This window comes from Ursus americanus, chromosome 33, assembly GCF_024610735.1.
Source record: "Ursus americanus isolate L20-20 chromosome 33, mUrsAme1.1.p, whole genome shotgun sequence".
Lineage (NCBI taxonomy): Eukaryota > Metazoa > Chordata > Mammalia > Carnivora > Ursidae > Ursus > Ursus americanus.
The window spans coordinates 2,323,511-2,349,986 of record NC_142159.1 but is presented as its reverse complement, the minus strand read 5'-3'; the positions used below and the strand labels follow the sequence as shown (position 1 = coordinate 2,349,986).

The window sequence follows — 26,476 nt, the reverse complement described above, 5'->3', positions numbered from 1 at the left end:
GAGAAGCTTCAACCCCACAGAGATACGTTAGATGAAAGCCTGATAAATCCTGAGAATGGAGCTGGACACCGAGCCCACCTGCTCTCCCACAGCAGATCAGTGATGAAGTTCGGCCAGCGCCCAAGCGGGACCAAGAGCACAGCAGGCGCTACTGGAAAACCGTTCAACGGCCACGTCCCCCTTCCTTGCCTACGGAGCCCAGCTTTTGATTCAGGGTGTACTGTCTCCCCGCCACGTGACTCACGTTTGTTCTGATTGTTCTGAGATATGGGTGCGCGCTCATTTCCTGTGCCAATGATGGGGCCGGGCTCGTAAGCCAGTTCTGGCCAACATAAGGAGCAATCAGCGAAGGGGAGGATGGATTCTGGGAAAGGTTCCTTGCTCTTAAAATGGTACCTACAAGGAAGAAAGAGGTGCTTTTCTGCTCTGGATGGTAAGGATGTGATGTCTGGAGCTGTTGCATCCAACTTGGCCACCCAGGGAGCCAGCCCTCGAATGTGATAAGGATGGCACAGCAGAAAGAGAGAAAGAACCTGGGTCCTTGAGGACCCTGAGGAGCTGCTGAAGGGAGCTCTACCTCCACCACTAGGTAAGCTAAGAAAGCATTTTTAGGGGGCGCCTGGGTGGCTCAGTCAGTTAAGTGTCTAACTCTCGATTTTGGCTCAGGTCATGAGATCAAGCCCCGTGTGGAGCTCCGTGCTCAGCACGGAATCTGCCTGGGATTCTCTCCCTCTCCCGCTGCCTCTCCCCCTGTTCTTTCTCTCTCAATAAATAAATAAAATCTTTTTAAAAATCCTTTTTAGTTAAACACCAGCTGGATGGAGATTTATTGTTATTTGCAGCTGAAAGCCTTACAAACCAACCTAAGGGGACGATTCACACATTGGGTGTTTTGGCAGACACTAGCTATCTCCTTGCTCAAGAACAAGGAGACAGAAAACACCAAGAAATTGGGCTCATGGAAAAAACCTTCCAGAATAAATGAACAGTAAAATTATTCTGAAGATCCAGGAGAAGCAGCTTCCTCCAAGGGATTCAGTGTGACGGAGAGACAAGTGAGGCAATTGTCTGGCATCTGCAAGAAAATGAGAGAAAACACAGCCTCCCCAAAACGGGCGCAGAAGGCCATGAAGGGACAACAAGTGGAGAAGAGAAAGAAGATGGGGGGAGGTACAAGTGGAGAGGGTGAGCGAGGCCTGGGGGGAACCCACAGGTGCATTAAGCAGCACCGGAGCATTTAAAAGAAAAGGCATTGCAAACATAAGGAATTTTGACAGAATCACACACAGGATGGGAACATCAAGCAGACAAGAAGAAGGCGATAGAAATGAAGAGTATGTTTGCTTTATACATACAGAACGCGAGAGCAAAACCGCAGCGCGAAAATAACACACCTTGCTTTCAAGCAGCCGTGAAGTCATTGAAATGTTGACCGTACCTTTCACAACAAAGCAAACCTCAGCGGTGACTTTAAAAGGGAAAAGTTGTACAAACCTCTTTCTCTAAGCATGGAGCAGTAAAATCAGAAACAAAAATAAAAGCGAATCACCCAGAAATGGAAACGCATTCTCTAAAATAAATTCAAGCAAAACAGCAATACGAGAAGAAAACCATAGGTCTAAATCTTCATGACCTTGAACCAGGTAGTGGTTTCTTAGATAGGAAACCAAAGGCACAGGCAACCCAAGATTTCACCAAAATGTAAACCTCGGAGCTTCAAAAGCCACTACTCAGTGAGAGACAGGTGTCTGCTGGCAGTATGACTAGGGGCTGAGCAAAACGGGGGAAGGCGGGCAAAAGGTACAAACTTCCGGTTATAAAATAAGTTCTGGAGTGCAATGTATGACGTGGCGACTCTAGTTAACAATACCATGTTGTGGGGGCGCCTGGGTGACTCTGACCGTGAAGCGTCTGCCTTTGGCTCAGGTCATGATCCCAGGGTCGAGCCCCCCACCCCCGGGGTCGGGCTCCCAGCTCAGTGGGGAGCCTGCTTCTCCCTCTCCTTCCAGCTTGTGCTGTCTTTCTCTCCCCCTCTCAAATAAATAAAGTCTTTGTTTTAAAGATTTTATTTATTTATTTGAGAGAGAGACAGTGATAGGGAGAGAAAGCACAGCTGAGAAGAGAGGGAAAAGCAGGCTCCCCGCTGAGCTGGCCCCCCCACCATGGAGGGCTCGATCCCAGGACCCTGGGATCATGACCTGAGCCGAGGCAGACGCTTCACTGACTGAGCCACCCAGGCGTCCCCTACATAAAACCTTTAAAAAAAATACCATGTTGTATTTTTGCAAGTTGCTAAGAGAGTCGACCCTAAAAGTTCTCATCACAAGGAAAAAATGTCTGACTATGTGCGGTGATGGACGTTAACTAGACGTCCTGTGGTGACCGTTGTGCAATATATACAAGTATCACATCGTGATGCCGCACCCCAAATGAATATTATATGTCAATTCTATCTCAATTTTTTAAAAAAGTGACTGGTAATCCACAGAGTAGGAGAAAAATTTGGTAAATCCTATATCAGGTTAGGGTGGTTATGTGTTGACTTGTGTCCCCCCAAAAGAATGTTGACACCCCAGCTCCTCACAATGTGACTTCCTTTGGAAATAGGGTCTTCACAACCATAATCAAGTTCCACTGAGGTCACTCGAGCGGGCCCTCATCCGACATGAGTGATGTCCTTCTGAAAAGGGGAAAGCTGGACACAGAGACAGACGCTCACAGAGCGGACACAATATAAAGACGCGCAGGAGAAGAGGCCGTGTGGCTGGAACACGCATCTGCACGCCAAGGAGCAGGGCCTGCCAGCGCACACAGGAGGCAGGAAGCAAGGAAGCACCCCCACCCCCACCCCCAGCAGGCAGAGAGCCGCTCTGCTGCCACCTCGATTCCAGACTTCCAGCCTCCCCAAGTGTGAGACAATACACTGCTTTGGTTTTAAGCCATCTAACGTTTGGTACTTCGTTACAGCAGTCTTAGAAAACTAGAAAGGCCTTAGAAAACTTAGAAAAATACAAGGGCCTAATATCCAGAATATATATATATTAAAAAAAAAAAAGAGCTCATCACTCAATGACAAAAAGAAAACCCAGCCCATGAAAAGATGTTCCGGGCCACCAGTCGTTAAGGAGACCAAACCACAGTGAGGTCCCCCTTCACACCCCCTAGGATGGCCTGTATGTAACCAGCAAAGACAAAAACCCCTTTCAGTGACAGGTGGAGAGACTGGCACCTTGCAGGCTGCCCGCGGGGACGTCAAACGGTGCAGCTGCTTTGGAAGACATCTTGGCAGTTCGGCAGGAAGTTCATCGTTTCCTCAAAACGATAAAGAGTTGTGGGTTTTAGCCAGCTCACGCTGCCGTAACAAAACACTACCCGCTCCGAGGCATAAACAACACAAATGAATTTTTTTCACAGCTCTAGCCCTAGACCGAGATCAAGAGGTTTACAGATTCGTATCCAGAGTATCCTGGGAAGGGTTCTCTTCCCGACTTGCAGACGATGGTTTCTTGCTGTGTCCTGTCTTGGCCTTGCTTTTGTGTATGCACAGACAGAGGAGGGAGCTGGTGTCTCTTCCCCTTCTGTAAGGACGCCAGTCCTATGGGATTAGGGCCCCACCCTTACGAGCTCATTAACCTTACTTCCCTAAAGGCCCTGTTTCCAAATACAGTCACACTGGGGGTTAGGGCTTCAACCTATGAATTTGGGGGAGACACCATTCAGTCTATAACATCATAGGACCGAGCAATTCCACTCCTGTGTACGCACTCAAGAGAACTGAAAACATGTTTCTACAAAACCGCGTACATGACTATTCATCGCGGCATTATTCGTAATAGCCAAAAAGTAGAAAAACTGCCCATAAACTGATGAATGGATAAAGAAAACTGCGGTATACAATGGACTATTACTCAGCCACATAAGGGAATGATGTACCAATACATGTTACAACATGGACAAACCTTGAAAACATTAGGCTAAGCAACAAAAAAAAAGGCAGACACAAAAGTCCACATGTTGTAAAAGTCTAGTATATGAGATGCCCAGAATAGGCGACTCTATAGAGACAGGAAGTAGATTAGCAGTTACTGCGTGCTAGAGGGGGTGGGAGGAATGGGGAGTAACTATTAATGGGTTTCTTTAGGGGGTGATGAGAATGTTCTGGAATTAGATAGTGTGGGTTGCACAACTATGAATATACGAAAAAGCACATAATTGTACACTTTAAAAGGTATGTGAAATTTTAGGGTATGTGACTATCTCCCCCAAAAAGTGACCATACTAAGGATGTGATATAGTAGGTATAAAAACATACTGGATGTGACCAAAGTTACACTCAGAGGAAAATTCATAGGCTTAAAATATGAAAACAAAACTAAGCACTGAACTCACCTAGAAAAAGACTTCAGGAAAGCAAGAGGATGTTTTTAATAAAGGTAAAACTATAAAATATGTGACAAAAGTACAGAACACTGGAATTGACAAATACAAGAACTGATTCTTTATCATAACCAGTAAAATAAACTTCTGGCAAGGATAATTAACTAAAAAGAAATCTCAAGCATATAACATGAAGAATGAAAAGGCAGAGTTAACGACAGATACTGAGGAAAGCTTTAAAATGCACATGTCTAGGCTACTGAATAAGAAAAATATCACCGAATACTTGCTGTGAAAACACAAATTAACAAAACGGATTCAGAAAGTATGGAAAAGGTTGAGAATATCACCAAACTTTACCCCCAAAGAAGGTGCAGGCCCCCAAAAGAGGTTTTGCACACCTTTAAAGAATGATAATTATGGTATTTAAACGGTTGCAGAGCAGAGAAAAAGAAGAGATTTTTCCGGATGCCTTTTCCAAAGCCAGAAAAACTTGACAAATGCTAAAACTTGACAAAGAGCACAATAATAATAATAATAATAATAATAATAATAATAATAATAATAAAGCATTAATCTCTCTTGTAAATGTACATGGAAAAATAGTAAAATATAAGCAAATTAATTCAGCAAAATATTAAAAGAATAATACACTCCTATCCAGTAAGGTATAATCTGGGAATGCAAAAAGAGCTCACACTGAAAAATCCATGAATAGAATTCACCGTGCCAATAGGTCAGAGGAGAAAAAACATGCGGTCATCTTGAAAGATGCTTAACAAGCATTTTACAAAATTAACATCCATTCCTAATTTTTTTTTTTAAAGTTCAGTAAAAAGTGAAAGCATTATTTGGCCAAACGGCTTAAAAGCACAGGGTGTCCACTTACTAGCTGGGTGACTTTGGACAATTCACTTGTGCTCTCAGGCCTCAGTTTCATTATTTGAAAGATGATTATCATTCCATTTAAATGAATAAACGTAGAAAGTCATACTGCACAGGGCCAGTGCCAAACACAGAGCAGCGCTCAATCAGTGGAAGCTTAGCATTTTTATTAGTAAAATGGAAACAGCATCTCCTCAACAAGATTTTTAAATCCATCTATATCAAAACAGGATTGTTAATATGAAATACCAGATAAAAATCCCATGTCACATATATTATACAAAAGGGATTTTATAGTAGATGGTTCTAGATATGGATATAGAGATAGGAAAAAATGTGGAAGGATATACTCCAAGACCTTAATAGGTGTATAGCTCTGGGTAACAAGATTATGGGTGCTTTTTTCTTTTTCCAAATTGAATTTTGTTCAATGTAAATGCAATAGCAAATGTTAAGTCACAGTAGAGATAGTAAAACAAAACAAAACAAAAAAAAAATAGAACAAAACTGTCATTCCAGAAAACCAGACAAATTGGAAATCTCTCCCAAAAGGCAGAGAAAAATGGATTAAGAGCTAAAAATGATAAAGGCTGTGACGAGATTTGAGAATCAGAAAATGGATGTGCAATCTAAGGCTTAGAGAGATTCTTAGAGAGACGCTAGAACTATCAGAAATTCAAGTCAAAGCAATAACAGAAAAAAAGTTCTTTTCCAGGAATAAAAACTGTGTGCAGATCAAAAGTTTTACTAGGTACCAGCCAAACTCAATGCAAAGAGATCGATATGGGTTAAGTTTTATTTTCACTAGTACGTGAAAGAATTACACAAATACACACGCCCAAGGTACTTAGTGAGAAGAAAAGTTACCCTGGCCTCAGACCTCTCCGCAACCCAGCTGCCCGAATACAGGGAAGGAGAGTCACAAACCCATCCCATCTCACATAGGAAAAGACCCCGAAACCCTACCACTCACTTATCTTTCTTGCAAAGGATACTTGAAGGATTACTTGCAGGTGTCCCCCAGCTGGGTGAAAGACAAATGAAAAGTCCGCTTCGGGAATGGGGAAGGTGGGGCACGAAAGGACCGTAGGTCTTTATTTCCTCATCTCTATTCCAGACTGAGAACCGTGACTGCTACGGGCTGACCAGTGACTTCTACCGTCCCTACAGTCGGACCCTGCTGTGCCTCCTTGTTCTTTTCCAAGACCAGGGAACAGGGCGACCGATGCGGCAGGGCTGGAGGCTGGGGGACACAAGACAGAACCCCTCTTTCCGAGGCAGGAGAGGAGGAGGGACGATTCTGCTCTCTCTGCTGAATGTTTGAAAAGGGCGGGCAAAAGATTGCGGGGCTGTCCGCCTCTCCCCCGCGACTGGAGACGCAGGGCGGCTGCGAGCCGGGGTGGTGCCGGGCTCTCCGCCAGGTCGGGAGCTGGGGCGCCCGCGGGCTCCCGCAGACGCTCCCCCGAGAGGCCCCAGCGGCACCGAGTCACCCGCGTCCTCAGTCCCTCCCCCGGGGCCTCCGGGAAGGGCCGGCCGTCGGCGGGGGTCCCCGCTCTCAGGGATGTTTGCTGGGGGGGGGCGAGAGGGGGGCTCGCCGCCCGGAGAGACGCGGGGCGCGCGTTCTAAGCCCGGAGGGCGAGGGCGGCCGGCGCGGGGCGGCGGCGAGGCGGGCCGGGGACTGGCGGGCGGCCTTACCCCCGGGCCCCGTGGACACGGTGACCTGCGCGTAGGTGGCTCCCGCGGCGGCAGCCGGGCCCGACACGCCGTTGAGCGCCGCCACGCGCACGGTGTAGCGCGCCCCGGGCCGCAGGTGGAGCAGCGTGGCGGCGCGCTCCCGCAGCCCGGCCTGGCGCGGCACGAAGGCCACACGCGGCCCGCACGGCTCGCACGCGCCCCCCGGGCCCTCGCGGCCGCAGCGCAGGCACAGCAGCGAGTACGTGACGTCCGAGCGGCCGCCCGAGTCGGCCGGCGGCAGCCAGCGCAGCCTCAGCGCCAGCGGCGAGCGGCTCAGGCTGTACTGCAGGTCCCGCGGCGCCGACGGCGGCCCTGGGGGGCGAGGGGCGCCGTCAGAGGGGCGAGCGCGGGGGGGGCGGGGCAGAAGGGGTCTTGGGGGCAGTGGCGGGGAGGGACGGGGCGGTGTGGGGCCAGTGAGCGGGAAGGGACAGGGGAGGGGGCGTGGGGACCAGTGAGGGGGGAGGGGCAAGGGAGGGGGGGAGGGGGTGGTGAGAGGAGGAGGATGCGGGACGGAGCACAGAGTGTGAAGGGCAGGAGTCCCCCCGTCCTGGCTGGGGCGCAGGGTGAGGTAGGGCAAGGGGGACAGTCCGCTCCGCGACCAGGCACGAAGCCTGACGTCACCCCTCCGTCTTGGGACTCTCGTCCCGGTTCTTCCAACCCCAGGCCCCCGCCCCCATCCCACACCCGGCTCCCCTCCCTCCACCCCGCCGTCTGGGTGTCTGGTCCCCACATGCCCCACGCTCCCCAGGGCAGAGCCCCCTGCCTCGGCAACCCCTCCACCGGGCCTTGCCTGACTCCCCGCCCCCCCCCCCCGCAGACGCTTTCCGGAGGGGCACTCACGGGTGCAGGAGGCCGAGGGCGGGTCGGTGGGCGAGCGCGCATAGCTGTCCTGGCACACGCAGAACGTGGAGGCGTTTTCCAGGGCCCAGCTGTGCTCTGGGCACGGGGAGCAGAGCAGCCGGCGAGAGGACAACTTGTAAAACCCTGGGGGACAGGCTGCGGGGCCAAGCCGCGTGAGGAGGGGTCTCCTCCACAGCTTCCCCCCCCCCTTTCCTGCCTGCCCCATTACGGTGCGTTTAAGGCCTGGAATTGTGCCGGGAAAGTGCGTCTCAGCTACTCCAGCACTGCCCCATAGGGTGGCGGCTCCTGACCCAAGAGCCCACCGCAACCTAACCGTTAGTAAGGGCTTACTGTGTGCCCAACACAGAGTATTTTACTTTTAGGAATTCATTTAATCCTCACAACAGCCTGTGAGGTACGTACTTTATCCTCACTTTTAAAATGAGTAAATTAAGGCTCAGAGAGGTTCAGTAACTTGCCCAATGTCCCACAGCTAGTAAATGGCGGTATTCCAACCCAAGCAGACACCATGCTACCCTAATGCCCATTGGAAGAAAATAAGCCAAACTCTCCAGTCTAGATGTGAGGCCAGAAGAGAGGTGCCTCCAAGGGGTGTGTCACAGCTCCCCAGGGACAGACGCCCACACACTCCTAGTTACACACACACATACACACACACTCACACTGGGGTCGGAGCCCATCCTCCCACCACTACCATTTAGGGTTCATCATCACAGATCCTCAGCTGACACACCTGTTACAGTTTGGATGTGGAGCCAGCCAGGTGGTGGGGAGTAGAGAGAAGGAGGGTGACGTTTCCCCGGTTCTAGTCTTGACACCTTCCTCAATGACTTGCTTCTCTCACTTCTCTGCTTCTCTCACCTCACCCAGAACACAGGTGGTTAACAGCACAGGCTTTTGTATCTCGACAACCTCAGTTTGCAGCTGAGTTGTACCCCTTCATTGCTGTTGGCTTGGGCAGATTGCTTGACCTCTCTGAGCCTTGCGGAGAATACCCACCTCAAAAATGTTGGTGGGGGATTAGCTGAGATGAAGCTAAGCCGCTTAGCCCAGCACAGACAACATGTACACACCAGGGGTAGTAATTACTGTTCCTCCATCACGGGCCTGAAGTGGAAACTGCTAAACACCCACTTGAAAAATTCTCTCACCAGCTGGGCCAGGTGGGAGGGAGGCTGTGGCTCCGGGCCCGCCTCTGGGAGTTTGGGTGGTTCTCACCTTGTTCCCTGCCCCCACCCACCTGGCCTTCTTTCTAGTTTAGCTGGTTCTGGAAGGCTGGCCGCTCTCCAGCCCCAAGAACACAGTGTACAACAGAGGGGGATGCAGACGAGCCCGCGGGAAGAATGTTGGGGTGAGAAGAGGGGAGTGGGCTGAGGGTTTGCATGATCTGGAAGCCTTCAGGCTTGGGAGGGTCCATCTTGCTGAGTCCTTGCGCAGCACAGCTTTGGCCAGGGCCTCTCAAGCCCCAGGGGCTTTGCAACTACCTGCCTTCAGAACAGAACACAGGACTCACTAACATCGTGGTCTGGTGGGCAGCAGCGGCTGGCTGGGACTCAGGTGGCCTGGGTTCCAGTGTTAACTCTGCCACTCCCTATGCCTCTCTGGCCTCAAGAACTCATCGGTCAGGTGGGGATAACACCCATGGCCTGCCAACGTCCGTTGTAAAGTCAGAGAGGAGATCTGTTTGCAGGGTCTCACAGCAGTAGGACCAAAGAACCAGAGGGTCCCTTTTTCTGTGAGTTTGTGGACATCTGTGGTCCCAGAGACGTGTGTCCCAGCAGAGACAGCAGTGGTTATCTCTGTTTAGAAGAGGTTTGTGTTGGGGCGCCTGGGTGGCGCAGTCGTTAAGCGTCTGCCTTCGGCTCAGGGAGTGATCCCGGCGTTATGGGATCAAGCCCCACATCAGGCTCCTCTGCTGTGAGCCTGCTTCTGCCTCTCCCACTCCCCCTGCTTGTGTTCCCTCTCTCGCTGGCTGTCTCTCTCTCTGTCAAATAAATAAATAAAATCTTAAAAAAAAAAAGAAGAAGAAGAAGAAGAAGAGGTTTGTGTTGAGGGGGAAGACTCCTGAAGCCTCCTGACTCCCAGCCCCTCCCTCTCTTCCTCAAGGTCAGAGTCGAGTGTCAGAGACCACCTAGTTCAATTCCACTGGCCTCCGGCAGCTTCCCCAGCAGGAGCCACAATCTTTGCTCAGAAATGAGGAGCCCACCCTCACCTGTGCCTCTGCTGAACGGCCCTAGCCGGGAGGGAGGGCTTCCTCATGTGGAGTCCAAATTAGCCCCCTGTCTGTTATCTCCCATGCCACCCCATCACAGGGCCCTCATGTGCCCATGGAGACTTGGCGTATCTCCTTGGGTCACTCTGCTCCAGGGCAGTCCTACGGAGGTTTGAAGACACACGTCATACACCCTGATTCCCCACCCCACCTCCCCGGGGAAACTCCCAATTCCTCTAGTGGCTGGGAGAGGGTAAAAGAGAGAAACAAAAAGGAGAACACCTTTGTTCTATCCCCTCCACATCCATCTACTTTAGAGAGGGCTCTGTACCCAGCTGCAGAAGGCCCTGGAAGGTCTGAACACAAATCTGACCATTTCACTTCCCTTCTTAAAACCCTCCACCAGCTCCCCAGTACCAACCCCCCCCCCCATGCCACACTATACTCTTCCTTTCACACCTCTGTCGTGCAACATTTTACGCCCCTTCTCTCCTGGCAAACTCCTATGTTTCTCCAGACCCCAGTTCAAAATAATACCTCGCTCGTGAAGCTGTCCCTGGCGTTCTCCCAGCTCCCGACTCCTCAAGGCAGAGCCGACGCCATGACAAGTAGCTTTTGTCTAGTCTCAGCTTAAGTCGGAAGTGGGACTGGGTTCCTGAGAGTGTGTGTGTGTGTGATTGCGTGACTGCCCACAATGTGTATTGAAACCCCCTCGTCCAGACCCTGATCTATTCATTGGATGATTTGTTCTTAGCACCTACGCTGAGCCAGGTTCTCAGGAGTGAGGGTCTGGAGGTAAAGCGCATAAAACAGACAGGAGCCCACCGGCCCAGATGCCTGCCTCCCACCTCGCAGGGAGAAGAGAGGCTGTCAGTTGGTAATCCCTGCAAGGTCTGGCCATCAAACCCACAGACCTCCATCTGCACCCACCTTCCCTCTTCTTTCTTCCCGGGGAGACAAGGGGAGGGGCCACCTCTTGTTGAAGACCTCCAGCCCCTCCTCCTCCACTCCGGGTCCTGCCTCTTCTCTTCCTCCCAGATGATATTCCCCATTAGTCATATGGCTCCTAATTCTTACATAGTCCTTCTCTACCAGTTCTTCCCAGTGACAGAACAAGGGAGTGGAGCAGTAAAAGTGGTCCATTTAGGGTGCAGACAGTAAAGGCACTATCTATAGAGTATTAAAAAACAATAAAACTGGGGTGCCTGGTGGTTCGGTCGGTTAAGCATCTGCCTTCGGCTCAGGTCATGATCCCAGGGTCCTGGGATCAAGCCGGTGTTGGGCTCCCTGCTCAGCGGGGAGTCTGCTTGTCCCTCTCCTTCTGCCCCTCCCCCTGCTTGTGAACGCTCTCTCTCTCTCTCTCTCTAGCTCACTCTCTCTCTCAAATAAATAATAAATAAACAAATACAAAGAAATATATATTTTTAAAAAACAATGAAACTGACTAAAACCTGCTCTGATCTTTATTAGTAACAAGCATCAGCAATTCTAAACCATGTCAGTAGTAAAATACATCCCCCTGGGCAGACTGCTCCCACCACACCCCACTTGGTACCCCACTGGCTCCTTCCTCTGCAGATAAACAAGGCTCCTATCTACAGTCAACATCTTCTCTCAACCCAGCTCCTCTTTAAGATACCACCCCCTCTCCTCCCCTTTCAAATCCAGCGTTCCAGGAATTGTGTGCATGCCCTGACTCTAGTTCCGCATCTTCCTCCACCCACCAGCCTATTGCAGCCTGTGTCTCTCTCTCTCTCTCTCCCTCCAGTACTCTCTCTCTCCACTGCTCTTGCCTGGGCCACCAAGCAGACACTGTCAGAACCTTGCCTTCCCCGAGTGCTCACCAACACTGTAAGCTGTTCCTTCCTGGACCCCTCCATCTCCCTGGGCTGCCATGAAATCACACTCTCCTCGATCCCCTCTAACCTCTGATTCTCCCTCAAAGTCCTTTTTTATGGCCTTCAATTCTTCTCCGTATGCCGCCTTAAATACTGCTGTTGCATGAGACTCCATCACTGGCCCTCTTGCTTCTTGCCTCACCTTGATCTGTCCAACCGTACCCACGGCTTCAAGTGGTACCTATGTCTCTGTTGCTGAGCTCCCGACTCACTTTCTAGCTACCTCCACTTAAATGCACCATGGACACCATAAATTCGATGTCCATCAGTGTCCCATGTTCTCTACCTCAGTGAATGATCCTCTGTCCATTCAATCCTCTAGGGCTCTTCTCTCTTCCCGTGTCACATGGCCACCAAGGGCTGCGGATGTGTCTCATTACCCCTTCCATCCTCATGTCTCAACGATCTCTGCTACTACTCCCTAGTTCAGACCTTGTGCTCTTTCTCCTGGACTACTGTACCATCTTTTTCTGGCCTTTAATCCTCCCCTCCCCCAATCATTTCTTTGTAATTACAGCTCAAGTGATCTTCTGAAAATATAAATCTGAACATATCAGATCCCTGCTTCAAATCCTCCACATCGGTCTACAGCATAAAGTCTAAGCTCTTTATTCTAGTGTTCAAGACCCTTCCTGATTTATTCCCGCCCCTCTCCAGCCCCATCACCTGTCACATCCCCAAATGCCCTCTGCTCCTAGCCCCAATCATGCTACATTATCTCTTGCCTCCATGTTTCTGCAGATAATCTCTTAACTGAGAACGCTTTTCGCTGCCTAGAAGAAAGGTCTTCTCACCATCTCTCTCCACCCTTAGAATTGGCTTCTCCCTTCTCCAGGCTTCCTCAACTCTCTGTTGATGTATCATACCCTATGGTAACCACTCCTTCACCCAGTTCATTTCCACTGGGCACCTACCATATCCTGTTATGGACACTGAGGCTGCTGAGACTGATATAACCATTGCCTGAGGTCAGTTTCTAGTCCAGTGGTGGAAACACACATAAGTAGGTCACTGCATACCATGGGGTGAGTGCCGAAATAGAGGTTGTAGTCAACTACACTTCAATTAAGAAAAAAAAAAAAAAGCAAGAAGTAGGGGTTGCAATAGGTGCTGGAGAGCAGAAGTGGATCCTAACCCTACTTGGAGAGTTCAGGAAGGTTCATACCTCCAAGTCCCTTACTAATCCACAAGTTCCCTTGAGGAAAGAGATGGTGACATCATCTGAATACATATAATGAAACTTCCTAAATGCATTTGGTAAGTTCTCAGTTCATATTGAATGGACAATTGAACAAAGGGAAGAGAGTAAGTTTAGTCATTTCTTCCTCTGTTTTCCCACCACTAAATCGATCCCTTTGTTAGATCATATATCACCTTGTTGTGATTTTTAAATTTGTACATTTTTCATCTGTAGATTTTCTGAAGAGTTGAGACTCTGCCTGACTCACTTCTCTTGTCCTGGCATCCACAAAAGGATGGAGCTAAGAAGAAGCATCACTTGATCTTTTCACACTAAGGGTGCACGTCCATACCCCATCCTTACCCTCAGTCCTCAGAGCCAGAGACTGGGGGAGAAAAGGAGAGGTCTGATTCTGGTGCCCACACAGATCTGAGAACCCAACAGAACCCGCACATGAGGGGTCTCCCTCGGGGGTCCACAGTGACTCAGAGTTCAGAGAGTTGGTGGGATCTTAGTTGTCATCTAGTAACACCTCCCGATCTCTCTTTCTCTCGCCAGCTCAAGAATCCCCATGCCAGCCTCTGATTTGCATATCGTCAGTGAAAGGGAGCTCACTCTTTATAATGTAAGCAATCCATTAGCTAGTAGAGGTGGGTTGCTGTCTCACTCTTCCTTATGCCTAAGGGAGGCAGCATGGTGTAACAGAAAGAATTCGACAGTCGGGCAAATCTGGATTCGAAGCCTGATTCCCCGTTTACTAACTTTGCAAGTGAGGTGTTAATCTCTCTGAGCCTCCGTTTCCTCATCTGCGAAATAGGGATACTGGCGACTTGTTTTATTGCCGAGAATAAATGGGACGTCCTTTGTGAGGTGCTGATCATAGTGCCCGAAATACAAGCCCCTAATGCCCCCGTATATGAAGTCAAATTCACCTCCTAGTAACTTCCCTCAACGGTCCTGGCTGGACCCACTGGAAAGCTCCACAGAAGGTCAGGACTCTGGGCTCCACAGCCCACAGCTTCTCCACTCCCCCTCTTGCCTCTCATCTACAGCACACTCTCTCCCCATTGCCACCTGCGCGCTGCACCCCTCACGCCCCACCCCCTCGTCCGCGGAATACCTTCACAGATGTCACCACGTTCCTGGAATCCCGCACTGCAGCTGCAGCGGCCCACGGGCACCAGCCACTCGCCATCGGCGCCACAGTGCATGCGCGGGGGGCTGCCGGGCTCCCCTTCTGAGTGCGCCACGCACGTTCCCGTCACCTCCACCAGCGTGGAGAAGGCGCTCTCGGCTGCGGTGGCTGGGAACGCCGCCAGGCCCCGCACCGTGGCGCGGCACTGCTTGTAGTAGACGCGCACGGAGACCAGCGCCACGCATGCGCCCACATCCTGAAAGGCCAGGTGGAAACCCCGCCGGCTGAGCGGACCGATCTCGCGCACCTCTGTGTTCAGCTTCATCTTGCGCTCGCCCAAGTCGCCCTGCGTGAAGCTCTCATCCGCCGCGATTGTATCGATTTTGCGGGGCCGGCTGCCACCTGGGCGGGGACGCCCGCGGCCCAGGTCAGCCTCTGTTTCCAGGTAGTAGACGTTGAAAGTCTCCTTGCAGGTGCCGGCGGCGCCCGGGATGCTGCTGCAGTCCCGCAGCGTGAACTGCAGCTCCACGAAGATGCGCTGCCCGCGGCCACGGCTGATCCAGCCAGTTTGCAACCAGTTGTCCTGGTTGGGCTCCAGCACGTTGCACACCTGATATGTGCGGATGGGACGGTCATGCTCGTCCACGCCGCTGATCTCCTCCCACTGGGGAGGAGAACAAAGATGTGGGAAGCTCAGAGACAAGGCGCCCCCAGGAGGTCGAGCCCTGGCGGTGACGAAAGCTGAAAACCCCCTTCCCCATCATCTCGCATTCTCCCTCCCCCTACCTCCGGCCCCCAAAATTTTAAGATGCAGAGCTGGGAGAGACGTTGGAGACAACGGAGCCAATCCTTAATTTTATAGATGGGGAAACTGAGGCTCCAGAGAGAGGGATTTGTCTGGATATGAACGTCGAGTTAGCAGCAGAGCTGGGAATGGTGCCTGAAGTCTCCTGGCTCTCCATCAGGTGCCCACTCAGCGACCAGGCTCCACACAGCCACATTTCCCCATCCCCACCCCTAGTTTCCAAGCCTCTTTTAGGATTTTAAATCTTGTTGTTCTGTCCATCCATCAATCAACAACACTGCTTGGAGGATGTACTATGTGCAAGGCATTGTCCACCACTGGATTACCTAGATGACACATTTATGTTACTAGACACAGCCAGTGTCCCCTATCTTTTTGTTTCTTTTTTCTTTTCTTTGCTTCTTGGACTGACTGAAGACTCACCGTTTTCTAATAGGCCACTGGCTTGAAGCCAGTGCTGCTGGAGACCACATGCTCTGAGGAGCATTTTGTGCTGCTGTAACCACAAGGAACTAAAGGATTTGAGTCCCAGACCACCAGAAGATTCCTGGGACAGGGAGGGAAAGGTTACACTTACCCCATTACTTGGCAGGGCGGTCCAGCCCAGCTCAGCCTGGGAGGCTTTGGAATCCAGGAGGATGACTAGGGAGAAGGAAGAACAGAGATGTCAGAAAGCCAGGAAGGTGGGAGAGACCCTTTTGTGAGTTCACTGTAAATTGGCTGAGGGGACAGAGATAAATTTTTCCCACACCATACCTTCCCATGAGGGGGTGGGGTGTGAGTAGCCTGAGTCCAGAAAGAGGTAGCTACAATGATTAGGGAAGGAGCCTGTATTCGGTTCCTGCAGCTGCTGTAATAAATGATCATAAACTTGGTTCCTTCAAATACCAGTACTCATTCTCTTACAGTTCTGGAGGTCAGAAGTTGGAAATCAGCTTCATTGGTCTAAAGTCGTGGTGTCAGCAGGACTGGCTCCATCTGTAGGTTCAGAGGGGAGAATCCATTTCCACTAGAATTTTTCAGCTTCTAGTGGCCTCCTAGATTCCTTGGCTTGTGGCTGCCTCCTCCATCTTCAAAGTGCTCCTCTCCGATTTCCTTCTGTGATCAAGTTGCCTTCTCCTCTGGCTCTGACTCCTGAATCCCTCTTATAAGGACCATTGTGATTACATCGGGGCTATCCAAATAATCCAGGATAATCTCTCCATCTCAGGATCCCTACCCACATCTGCAAAGTCTTTTGCCATTTAGAATAACATTCACAGGTTCTAGGGATTAGGATGCGGACATATTTGGGGAGTCATTATTCAGCCTGCCACAGACTTCATGGAAGTACTCAAAGATTGGCTCTAAGAGGGGGGGTGTCAGTGAGCCCCCCTCCTGCCTCCCTAGGCTCTCTAAATTATAAGGGAGTGTCAAAAAGAGGGAGAACATGAGCGTATTAGAGGATTTCTGCATACATCCTGAAATCACTCATACTCAGGGGCTCTTCTGAGGTCTGAAGTCACCAGGGATGGAAGAGACTTGAACCTTTTCAGTTTGACTCCCAGGGGCTCTGGAGGAAATGACTGGAGAGACTCTGCCAGCAGCAGGAGAAATAAAAATCTCTTCTCTCCTCTATCATTATCAAACCCAAAGAAAGACTGGTCTGGACGGCACAGCAGCAGCTCAGAGACAGGAGCCCAGGCTACACCGAAGTCTTGGAAGATTACAAAGCTGGAGCTTAACCAAAGGGGCGGGGCTCCAAGGTGAGGGTCTCTAAGAGGGTTGGCTCCAGAGGCACTGGCGACAGTAAGCAGGACCGCCGACAGCTTCCTGATTTGGGTACAACTGACAGCACATCGGAATTGCATACTGGAAAGCGTCAGAGATCCGGCGCCCCAACCCCCCGGTCAGCGCTTCAGAATCCAGCTCCTCAGGATTCTGCACCTGGATATGACGCCTCTGGATTCAGTTGACTGTGCAGCTCCCCCAAATCCAGATTCAGAGGCAAGACGCGGGCTTGGTACCGCAGGCAGCCCCAAGCCGAGCAACGCGGACAGCGTCGGGTAGTCTACGCTCCAAATTCAGCACTGCGGACAGCTCCCTCACCAGCACATCCGGCTGCTCTCGGCCCCAGACACCCCTTCCCGACCAGCGCTCCACCTCCTGCCTCGCTGTTCGGGCTCCATCCTGCTGTCCCATACTTCGATCTCACCTCCACATCTCCCTGTCTCTTCTGCTCTCTTCATTACCCCGCCCCCACACCTCCCACCTCCAATCGCTCAGCCTGTCCGTCTCACCGGCCCCTGAACCGCCGCCTCTGGCTCCCACGGTTCCTGGGCTCTTTCTTCCCCATCCTCCCAGGTCTCCAGCCCGATCTCCTCAATGCCCCTCTCTTTTCCATTGCTTAGCTACCTTTTTCTCTGTCTCTTTAGTTCTTTGCTTTCCGCTGCCCTCTTGCTTCAAACCCCAATACAGACTCCAGTCTCTCTATACGACTCCTTCCCTCAGAACCCCTAGTTCTCCAGCCCCTTATCTTCTGGCATCCCAAGCTCAAGAACAGTCACCAGTTTCCTCACCTTCCTCGGCGGTCCCGGGCCTCCCTGGTCCCAAAAGCAACGCCAGACAGAGCGGCATCAGGCAGACGAACAGGCGCAGCGGATGTGGGCCGGCGCCGGTCTCCATGGTCCACAGACCGAGCTGTCAGTGCGGCGGCGGCTCAAGCCGCGCCAGCCCCAGCACCGCTGAGCAGTGCCCCCAGACCCCAGCGCCTGCTGGGGGCGGGATCTCGCTGGTTACCATCATCCATGGGGACCAATCAGTAGGCACCGCCGCGGGAGCTCCACCAATCCTCACCAGCAGAAGGTGGAGGGGTGGAGTTTCATAGGCCAGGGGCGGAACCGCCAAATGGAGGGGGAAAGGAAGGGGTCCCGCCAATCTCCAAACGTGGGGGTGGGGCAGCGCTGAGCGCTGGCCTGGCTCCTGGGGAGGAGGATGCGCCCACAACGATGGCCCAGAGCGCAAAACCTTAGCCTCTCAATCCCGAGAAGCAGACGATGTGGGCGTGGCTTAAGGAGGGTGAACCTCGGGGAGACAGCGACACTTGCAGCCTCTGAGCTAGCCTGGAAGCTCCCTTGTTCCCAGGACTTGCAAAGGATTTTGAAGCCTGATGTCCTGACCCCAAGCTCTGGGGAGCTCCTCTATCTCCCAGCTCTTGGCTTCTTCCTATGTCTGCGGCTCCTGGTGTCTCCTGGCTCGATCCCGCCCCCTTCTCTCCCCGCCCTCCTCACACACCACACACACACACACACACACACACACACACACACACACACACACACACCCCGGCTGGAGGAAGGGGCTAAGCCCGACCCTGGGAGCTACTCGAGGAAGGAGAGCGAGGTGGGAGACGTAGTCTCACCCTACCAGCAGCGCTTCCGAGGTTGGGAAACCATGTGGACGTCAGGATGGGGTTGGTGATAGATTTTGCATGAACGATTGGTTCCTCGGGTTCTGCTGCCAGGACACAGGCAGCTCTCGCACAACTACCCTTTCCCCAGTCTGCTCAGAGCCTGGAGTTCCCCCCTTTGATAATCCCTTTCCGTCCATCCCAGGGGATTGGTGAGGAGCTCAGCGGCCGGGACTCCGAGACGTCTGCGAGAGAGGCGGCCAATACAGAGTTCGACCAGCGCTGGAGAAGCTGCAAGGAAACGTGGAACACGACCTCTATCTAGTGAAGGTCATTTATGTGCAAGCTGAGGGTTTAAGGCGTTGGTGGTGGGTAGGGCTGAAGCCCTCCAGGACGAGGGAGGCGGCTATTGAGCGCCACCATCTGGGCTGAACTTGAGCAGACGAAGCTCCACCCGCCCTGTAGCTTTTCAGAGCTCTTTTCTTGGGGGACCCAACCCCTCTGCTTTTGGTAGCTAAAGTAGCTGGAGAACCCTTGAAAATGAATGCGTCCTGTGTCTACATGACCTGCGTGGCTTGACTGTGCGTTTTGTATGTATGTGTTCCTTACCCTTCCAACCAACACTCCCTGAGTGCCATGCTCTGTGCTGAAAATATCTGGGTGAATTTGTCTCTGCCACAGTCCATACCTCCTTGAGCACGGAGAATAACGAAAATTCATGGCATCGTAGAATACTGCTCACTTACAAGCCTCTTTCCTGTGTCATTTCTGTGTGTGTGTGTGTGTGTGTGTGTGTGTGTGTGTGTGTCCACGCGCGTCTAGTATGGGTATACGCACACTTGCTGGCTCACAGATACACTCGCTGGATGGCAGCAATAGGAGGAGTGGCTGGGAGGAGTTGGATTCCTTTGCCCGTAGAAAGAAAGGTCATCAGGAGGGGCTGGGCCTCGGACACTGCAGGAGCCTGAAGCCCGCTGAGGAAACAGAAGGAGGTGTGGCGTCCGGGGGGTTCTTGGATGCAGGCGGGGTCTTTGAAACCAGACCTACCTGAAGATGGGCTCTTACACCCCCACCTCTTTCCATCTTCATTCTTCTCACGCTCGATTTTCCCCTCCCCCTCCACCCCCAGCGTTGGGAGTTGGTATTTTTAGAAGCTGCTTAGAGACCCAGGACTCCTTTCATTTCAAAATGAGTCCTCACTCCACTACCCCTCACCCTTCTCTTCAAAACCGGGTCCCATCCCCTATGCAGTCATAAGGCGCCAGTCATGGCTTCTTACCTCCAGGGACTTCAACCCAGAGGTTCTGACCCTTATGTGCTAACACAAAATGCAAACTTCTTGTGAGCCTCCGAAAGGATCTTTCAGGAGCCAAGCATATGGGGGAAATTATCTGGGGAAAGCCATACAGAATGCCCCAACTAACCCCTGGCTGTTGGGAGTCTGGATCCCCCCTCTCCCACCACACATACGTGCAAGCTCCTTGGGCCTTGGGGACATTGCCAGATTGAGACCCTAGCAATGGGGGAAAGAAGAATTGGAAAGAAGAGGAAAAGAAAAATTGAAACAATGCTTTTCTTTCTTCCTCTGAACAATTCATTTATAATAAAACCAGAAACGGAGAAGCCTCAGTGTATGAGGATGTATGCAAATCAACAAGACTCTAAGAGTTACTCGAGGGCGGACTGCACTCTACCAGGTGACTACGGAATAGACACCTAAGTGAAGATAGTCAAAGGGGCCTTAGAAGGAAATTAAGCCATGGTTTACTGTGAACTTTAAGTGCTGGGGTCCAGTCAACCAAGGGCTAGGTTAGATCCTTTCCTGGAATAGGGAGCTCAGGGTGCGGGTGGGGTCCTGGTATGGTGTTGAACTGTGAGAGTGAGCCCAAGGGCCAGCTTCAGCCCTTTACATTTTCTGTCTGTGGTGCTGAACCCACTAAAGTCTGGACCCTCCATTTTCAACCGGACCTGGGACATCTCCGCTGCCCCACTCCAATCCTCAGTCCAGGACTTGCTGCATGTTCCTCCAACCTATAACCCAGATCCAGTGATTTGAGCCCCCAGAAGACAAGCAGCTTTACTCCATGGAGTAGGAGTGGAGGGGCCTGGAAACCATCTGGAAACTCCTGTTTTCTCTTCTGCTCCTCCCAAACCCCCATATGAGGTAGTGTGGAAAGGATCCTTCTCTCTTCTCTACCTCACTATCTGCAGACTGATAGGGAGAACACCTGCTAGAGTTGAGCAGCTTAATTCAACATCCAAATAATTAGAAGTGGTCTTCCAGGGAGCAGACCCAACTTTACTGAAACCTCCATCTCCAAGTTACTGAAAGTTACAAATTTAGGGGCTGAAAATTTTATCTCTTCCTTTTGCACAAATCCAGAAAGTACATTCGTATGGCAGGACAGAGAAGGCCATCTCCTCCATGGAGAAGACTAAGATTGATTCAGAGAAATCAGGGTCAAGGTCTGTCCTCAACAAAGAGGACAAGGAGGGAGCAAAGCGTACTGGTGAGCTCTACTGCTCAAAGGGACATTTCCAATTTGTCTCTTTCCTTTTCCATTCTCTCTCCTACTCCTCTGCTTAAGAACAAATAAACACATCCAAGGTGAATTTTTTTCTAGGACAATAAACTCATAGGCAAAAATAAGATGGAGGTCACATACAAATGTTTGAATTGTAATTTTCTAAGATAAAGGAAATATAAAACATTTATTGACTTTGAAAATTAAGCAGCAAAAACCTTTCATTATCAAACACAACCATTTAGACTTTATGATCCACTACTTTCTCTTCTGTGAAATAAGAATGAAAACATTTCAGAGTTATTGTGAAGTCAGAATATAATTTATTCGTATGGCCCAGCACATGGCACTTGGCACAGAGTTCTGGTATATTTTATTACTCAACTTCATGGTTAATTAAAGTGAAAAACCGAAAGAAAAAAGGAAAGGATAAAGGAAGGTTAGATGGTGAGATAGGAGGAGAGAGAGATAGAATTAGGGAGACGGTCATAGAGGAAAAGACATAATGAGGGATAAAGAAGGAGACAGTCTGTTGAGATGAATGTGGCTGGAAAGCACAAGAGCCTGAAAGGAATGTGCTTGAAGGGACAGGAGTGTCATGAGGGCAGGCTGGCTGGCCAGCTGCCAAGTGGCCTCAAAGGTGACACTTATCTTGGTGAATTAATCATAGTCCAGGATCATAAACTTGACTTTAAAAGCATTAATAAAGAACCTATGTGTTGGAGGGTCGCAAAGTAGATCATAACTAACTCAGCTCTGACCCTGCTATCTGAGCCAAAGAACCAATGAATTAATACACAATGAGAAATGGAACTGCCAAGGGAGCCAGAATTCTCACATTGCCATGTCCAGCAAATTCTTCCCTTATAGGAAAATGTGCACAGGAAGCCAATTTATGATGTGAAGCCTGCTTTGAGAGTGTAAGGGGAGGCCTTTGGATGGTTTAAATATTTCATGGCATCAGGCTCTGGTAGCCTTGTGCCTCCAAATTCCCAGTAGGGATAAATCTGCCAGTGGCACCTCAGTGACTGTACTAAGGGCCAGGGCTTGGAATGGGATCTATCAACATATGCTTCTCTGACTTTTTTTTAAATCCTGATTTCATTTCTGAGGAGCTCATTTGAAGATTGAAGCAGCCCTTTTAAATTTAAACGACCAGAGTAATATAAACTCATAAAAATTTTTATAAGTAAAAAGCAAAGATATCCATAAAGATATCCAAAAGTAAAGTTATACCAACCCCATATAGTCCTATTTCAAATTTTAAACGTGTAAACAGATTGATACGTACCCTTCCTGATATTTTCTATGAACACACACACACACACACACTTTTACAGAAAATAAGTATATCTGTTAGTGAGGTAAACACTGTTGATTACCCAATACCTTTTCCCTTTCATATTTTATTGCTGAGAAAGCCCCAATTTTGTTTAGATGTTCATCTGCTCTCATCCTTTGCTCAGAGTAGATGACCCTCTCCCCAAGTTCAGGGATGAATAAAGATTGTTGTTGGCTAGTCATCGTTATCCCATACCATGTGTCAGGGTTAGTGTAGGCATGGGTATGTGATACAGCCCTGGCCTTCTGAAATAGGAATTCTAGGAAAGGTTTTCACTCCTAAAAAAAGAATTGCATAACAGGCAACATCCCACTTCTTCTCTGAAGGTCATGTCTGCATCTGACACCTGAGGCTGCTGCAGCTGTCTTGACATGAAGAGAGAGAGCTCAATACTTTAAGATTTTTCAGTTGTATGTAACTGGAAACCTAACCAAAACTGGCTTAAACAAAAATGATGTTTTATTTGTTTTATTTACACTATTTTATTTGTGTAATTGAATGAGGTTGATCTGCATACAACAGCAACATTTAGCATTGGGATTGTGGTAGAGTATTAGCTAATCACCAAACTTGGGTATTCTAAAAAGGAATGCAATTGAGATCCTAGAACTAAAAAATACAATAACTGTATGTAACACAATAGATGGATCTAACACAAGATTAGACACAATTAATTCTGGGATTAATAAGCTGGAAGATTGGTCAGTATAAAATATCCATACTGAAGTGTGTAGAGAGAGAAAAGAAGAGAAAATTATAGATAAGAGACTAGGAGACATACAGGACATGGTGAGTAAGTCTAAATATATGGAATTAGAAAGAGGAAAGAGAGAATGGGAAAGAAGCAATATCTGAAGAGAGGGTAATTGAAAATTTTCTAAAACCGATGAAAGACATCAAGACATATACTCAAGAAGTGTCATCAATCCCAAGCAGGATTAATGCAAAGAAAAAAACACCTAAACACCTCATAATAAAACTGCTGAAAACCAAACACAAAGAAAATAAAACCTAAAAGCAGTTAGAGTGAGAAAAAATACACATTGCCTTCAAAGGAAGAACATTAAGACTGACAACTAACTCCCCAACATAAATGATAAAACAAAGAAAATGATGGAATAACATCTTTAAAGTGCTGAAAGAAAATATGGTTACTCTAAAATTCTATACCCAGTGAAAACATCCTTCAAAAATGAAAGAAAAGTACATGTTTTCAAACAATCAAAACCTGTGAAAATTTTTCATCCATAGAGCCATACTTAAAGAAATACTAAGGGGACTTTTTCAAGCAGAATGAAAATAAACCAAAAGGAAGCATGAATATGCAGGAAGAAATAAAGAGCAACAGAAAGGATAAATATATGGGTAAAAGTAAATGAATCAACGACTGTATAAAGCAATAATATCTTGCGGAGTTTTAAGCAAATGTAAAATTAAACCACACCACAGAAATAGTACACACTGTGGGAGCAGGTGAATAAAGTATTTTAAGATCTTTGCATTGTCCAGGAAATGGTAAAAGAATTAACTTATATTAAACTTTAACAAGACAAGAATGCATGCTGTAATCACCATGGTAATCATGGAAAAATCGTAAATATATATATTTCTAACAAGCTACTGTAGGAAAATAATGGAATAATAAAACAAATCCAAAAAAAGGTGGGTTTTAAAAAAGATTTTATGTATTTATTTGATAGGGAGAGAGAGCTCAAGCAGGGGTAACAGCAAGCAGAAGGAGAGGGAGAAGCAGGCTCCCCGCCGAGCAAGGAGCTGCATGGGATGTGGGCTCCAACCCAGGACCCCGGGATCATGACCCGAGCCAAAGGCAGATGCCTAAACAACTGAGCAACCCAGGTGCCCCTCAAAAAAAGGTTTAAAAGATGAGAGGAAAAAGGAACATAAAACATGTGGGAGAAAAAGAAAACAAATACTATAATATCTTGAAACTCAAATGTATAAATAGCTATTGAATATAAGTGAAGTAAATACTCCTATTAAAAAACAAAAATTGTCAAATTGGTTTTTAGAAAGCAACTCTTTACTGCTTTAAAAAATCATATATATAGGGGTTCCTGGGTGGCTCAGTTGGTTGGGCGTTGGACTCTTGATTTTGGTTTAGGTCATGATCTCAGGATCGTGAAATTGAGCCCTGTGTTGGGCTCAATGTGGGGCATGGAGCCTGCTTGAGAGTCTCTCTCTCCCTCTCCCTCTGCCCTTCTAAAAAACACACCCCCCACTCTAAAAAAAAAAAAAACAACAAGAAACAAAACCCAAACCAAAACAAAAAAACCAAACAAACAAAACCCAAAAACTCTTATATGTAAGGACTTGGATATGCTAAAGAAAAGACAAATAGTAACTAAAAGACAATCAGTGAAGCAAAACTATTATACAAATTAGACTTTACGGCAAAAAGCATTATTCGATGTTATATAATGAGTAAAATGTCAATGAATTAGGAAGATACAACAATTCTAAATTTGTATCCACCTAGTAACATAGCTTTAAAGTATACAAAAGCACATCACGTCACACCTCCACATCTGCAGTATAAAAACTGATTCCTGGGAATCCAAGAAAGGAGAACTTGGGCAAAAGAATGAACGTGGAAGACAGAGTGCACTCAGTGATATGAACATAGCACAAAAGTATTGCTCAGCATTATCAACAATAGCCCAAACGTCCATCAGCTGATGAATAGATCAAGAAGATGTGGTCTGTATACAATGGAATATTACTCAGCCATCAAAAAGAATGAAATCTTGCCATTTGCAACCACGTGGATGGAGCTAGAGTGTATTATGCTAAGCAAAATAAGTCAGAGAAAGACAAATACCATATGATCTCACTCATATGTGGAATTTAAGAAAGAAAACAGATGAACACATGGGAAGGGAGGAAAGAAAAAAAGGAGAGAGGGAAATAAGTCATAAGAGACTCTTAATGATAGGGAACAAACTGAGGGTTGATGGAGGAAGGTGGGTGAGGGATGGGCTAGATGGGTGATGGGGATTAAGGAGGGCACTTGCGATGAACACTAGGTGTTGTATGTAAGTGATGAATCACTGAATCCTATTCCAGAAACCAGTATTGCTCTGTACGTTAACTACCTAAAATTTAAATCAAAATAAAATGAATAAAAATAAAGATAAATAGTACACACACACACACACACACACACACACACACAAAAGACTATCGCTTGGTATATTTAACTACTTGCTTCTGAACAGATAAATCCCACCAAATTTCAATGACCTAATTCAACAAATTTATTTTTAGCTTTCATTACATGTTCAGGGTGGCTTAGTAGGGACTCTGCTTCATTCACAGTCCTTGGGGGAAGAAACTGACAGAAGCTTTAACATGTTGACCCTGTAGAATCAGGAACATGTGATGGGGGAAGAGGGAGGTGTATAAGACACACAAAATTCTTTTTTTTTTAAAGATTTTATTTATTTATTTGACAGAGAGAGAGCGAGCACAAGCAGGGGGAGCGGGAAAGGGAGAAGCAGGCTCCCCGCTGAATAGGGAGCCCAATGTGGGGCTCAATTCCAGAGCCCTGGGATCATGACCTGAGCCGAAGGCAGACGCTTAACCACCTGAGCCACCCAGATGCCCCAAGACACACAAAATTCTTAACTATCTCAGCTCAGAAGTAACACAAATCACTTCTGCTTAAAGATCATTGGCTAGGTCCATTCACATGGCTCTATTCTTATTTCAAGGAGAATGAGAAATATAGGGGAACACATGGAATATTTGGTGGACACTCTCTTTGTTACAGGAATTCTCCAGATCCTTAGAGGAAAATAAGTCGACCCTTGAACATGCTGGCATAAGGGATGCCAACTCCCTGTACCATTGAAAATCTGTGTATAACTTTGGACCAAAAACTTAATAGCCTACTATTGACCAGAAGCCTTACCAATTACACAAAGTGGTTTTTTTTTTTTAAAGATTTATTTACTTATTTTGCGGCGGGAGGGGGAAAGGGAGAGGGAGAAAGAGTCCCAAGCAGACTCCACGCTGAGTGTGGAGCCCACTGTGGGCTCGATCCCACCACCGTGAGATCAGGACCTGAGCCAAAACCAAGAGTGAGATACTTAACCGACTGCACCACCCAGGGGC

General features: G+C 48.7%; 1 protein-coding gene across 1 annotated transcript in view; it reads right to left on the bottom strand.

Annotated features, from left to right (window-relative positions):
- The window catches only part of EPHA10 (EPH receptor A10), a 38,345-nt gene extending 20,594 nt beyond the window's left edge, over nt 1–17,751 (bottom strand). The window contains exons 1-5 of the mRNA XM_045782546.1: nt 17,646–17,751; nt 15,665–15,729; nt 14,268–14,946; nt 7,837–7,992; nt 6,958–7,308 (exon numbers count right to left, since the gene is read on the bottom strand). Coding sequence (XP_045638502.1) covers nt 6,958–7,308; nt 7,837–7,992; nt 14,268–14,946; nt 15,665–15,729; nt 17,646–17,751 — 1,357 coding nt within the window. The remainder of the gene's footprint in view (nt 1–6,957; nt 7,309–7,836; nt 7,993–14,267; nt 14,947–15,664; nt 15,730–17,645) is intronic.
- Between the last annotated feature and the right edge of the window lie 8,725 nt (nt 17,752–26,476).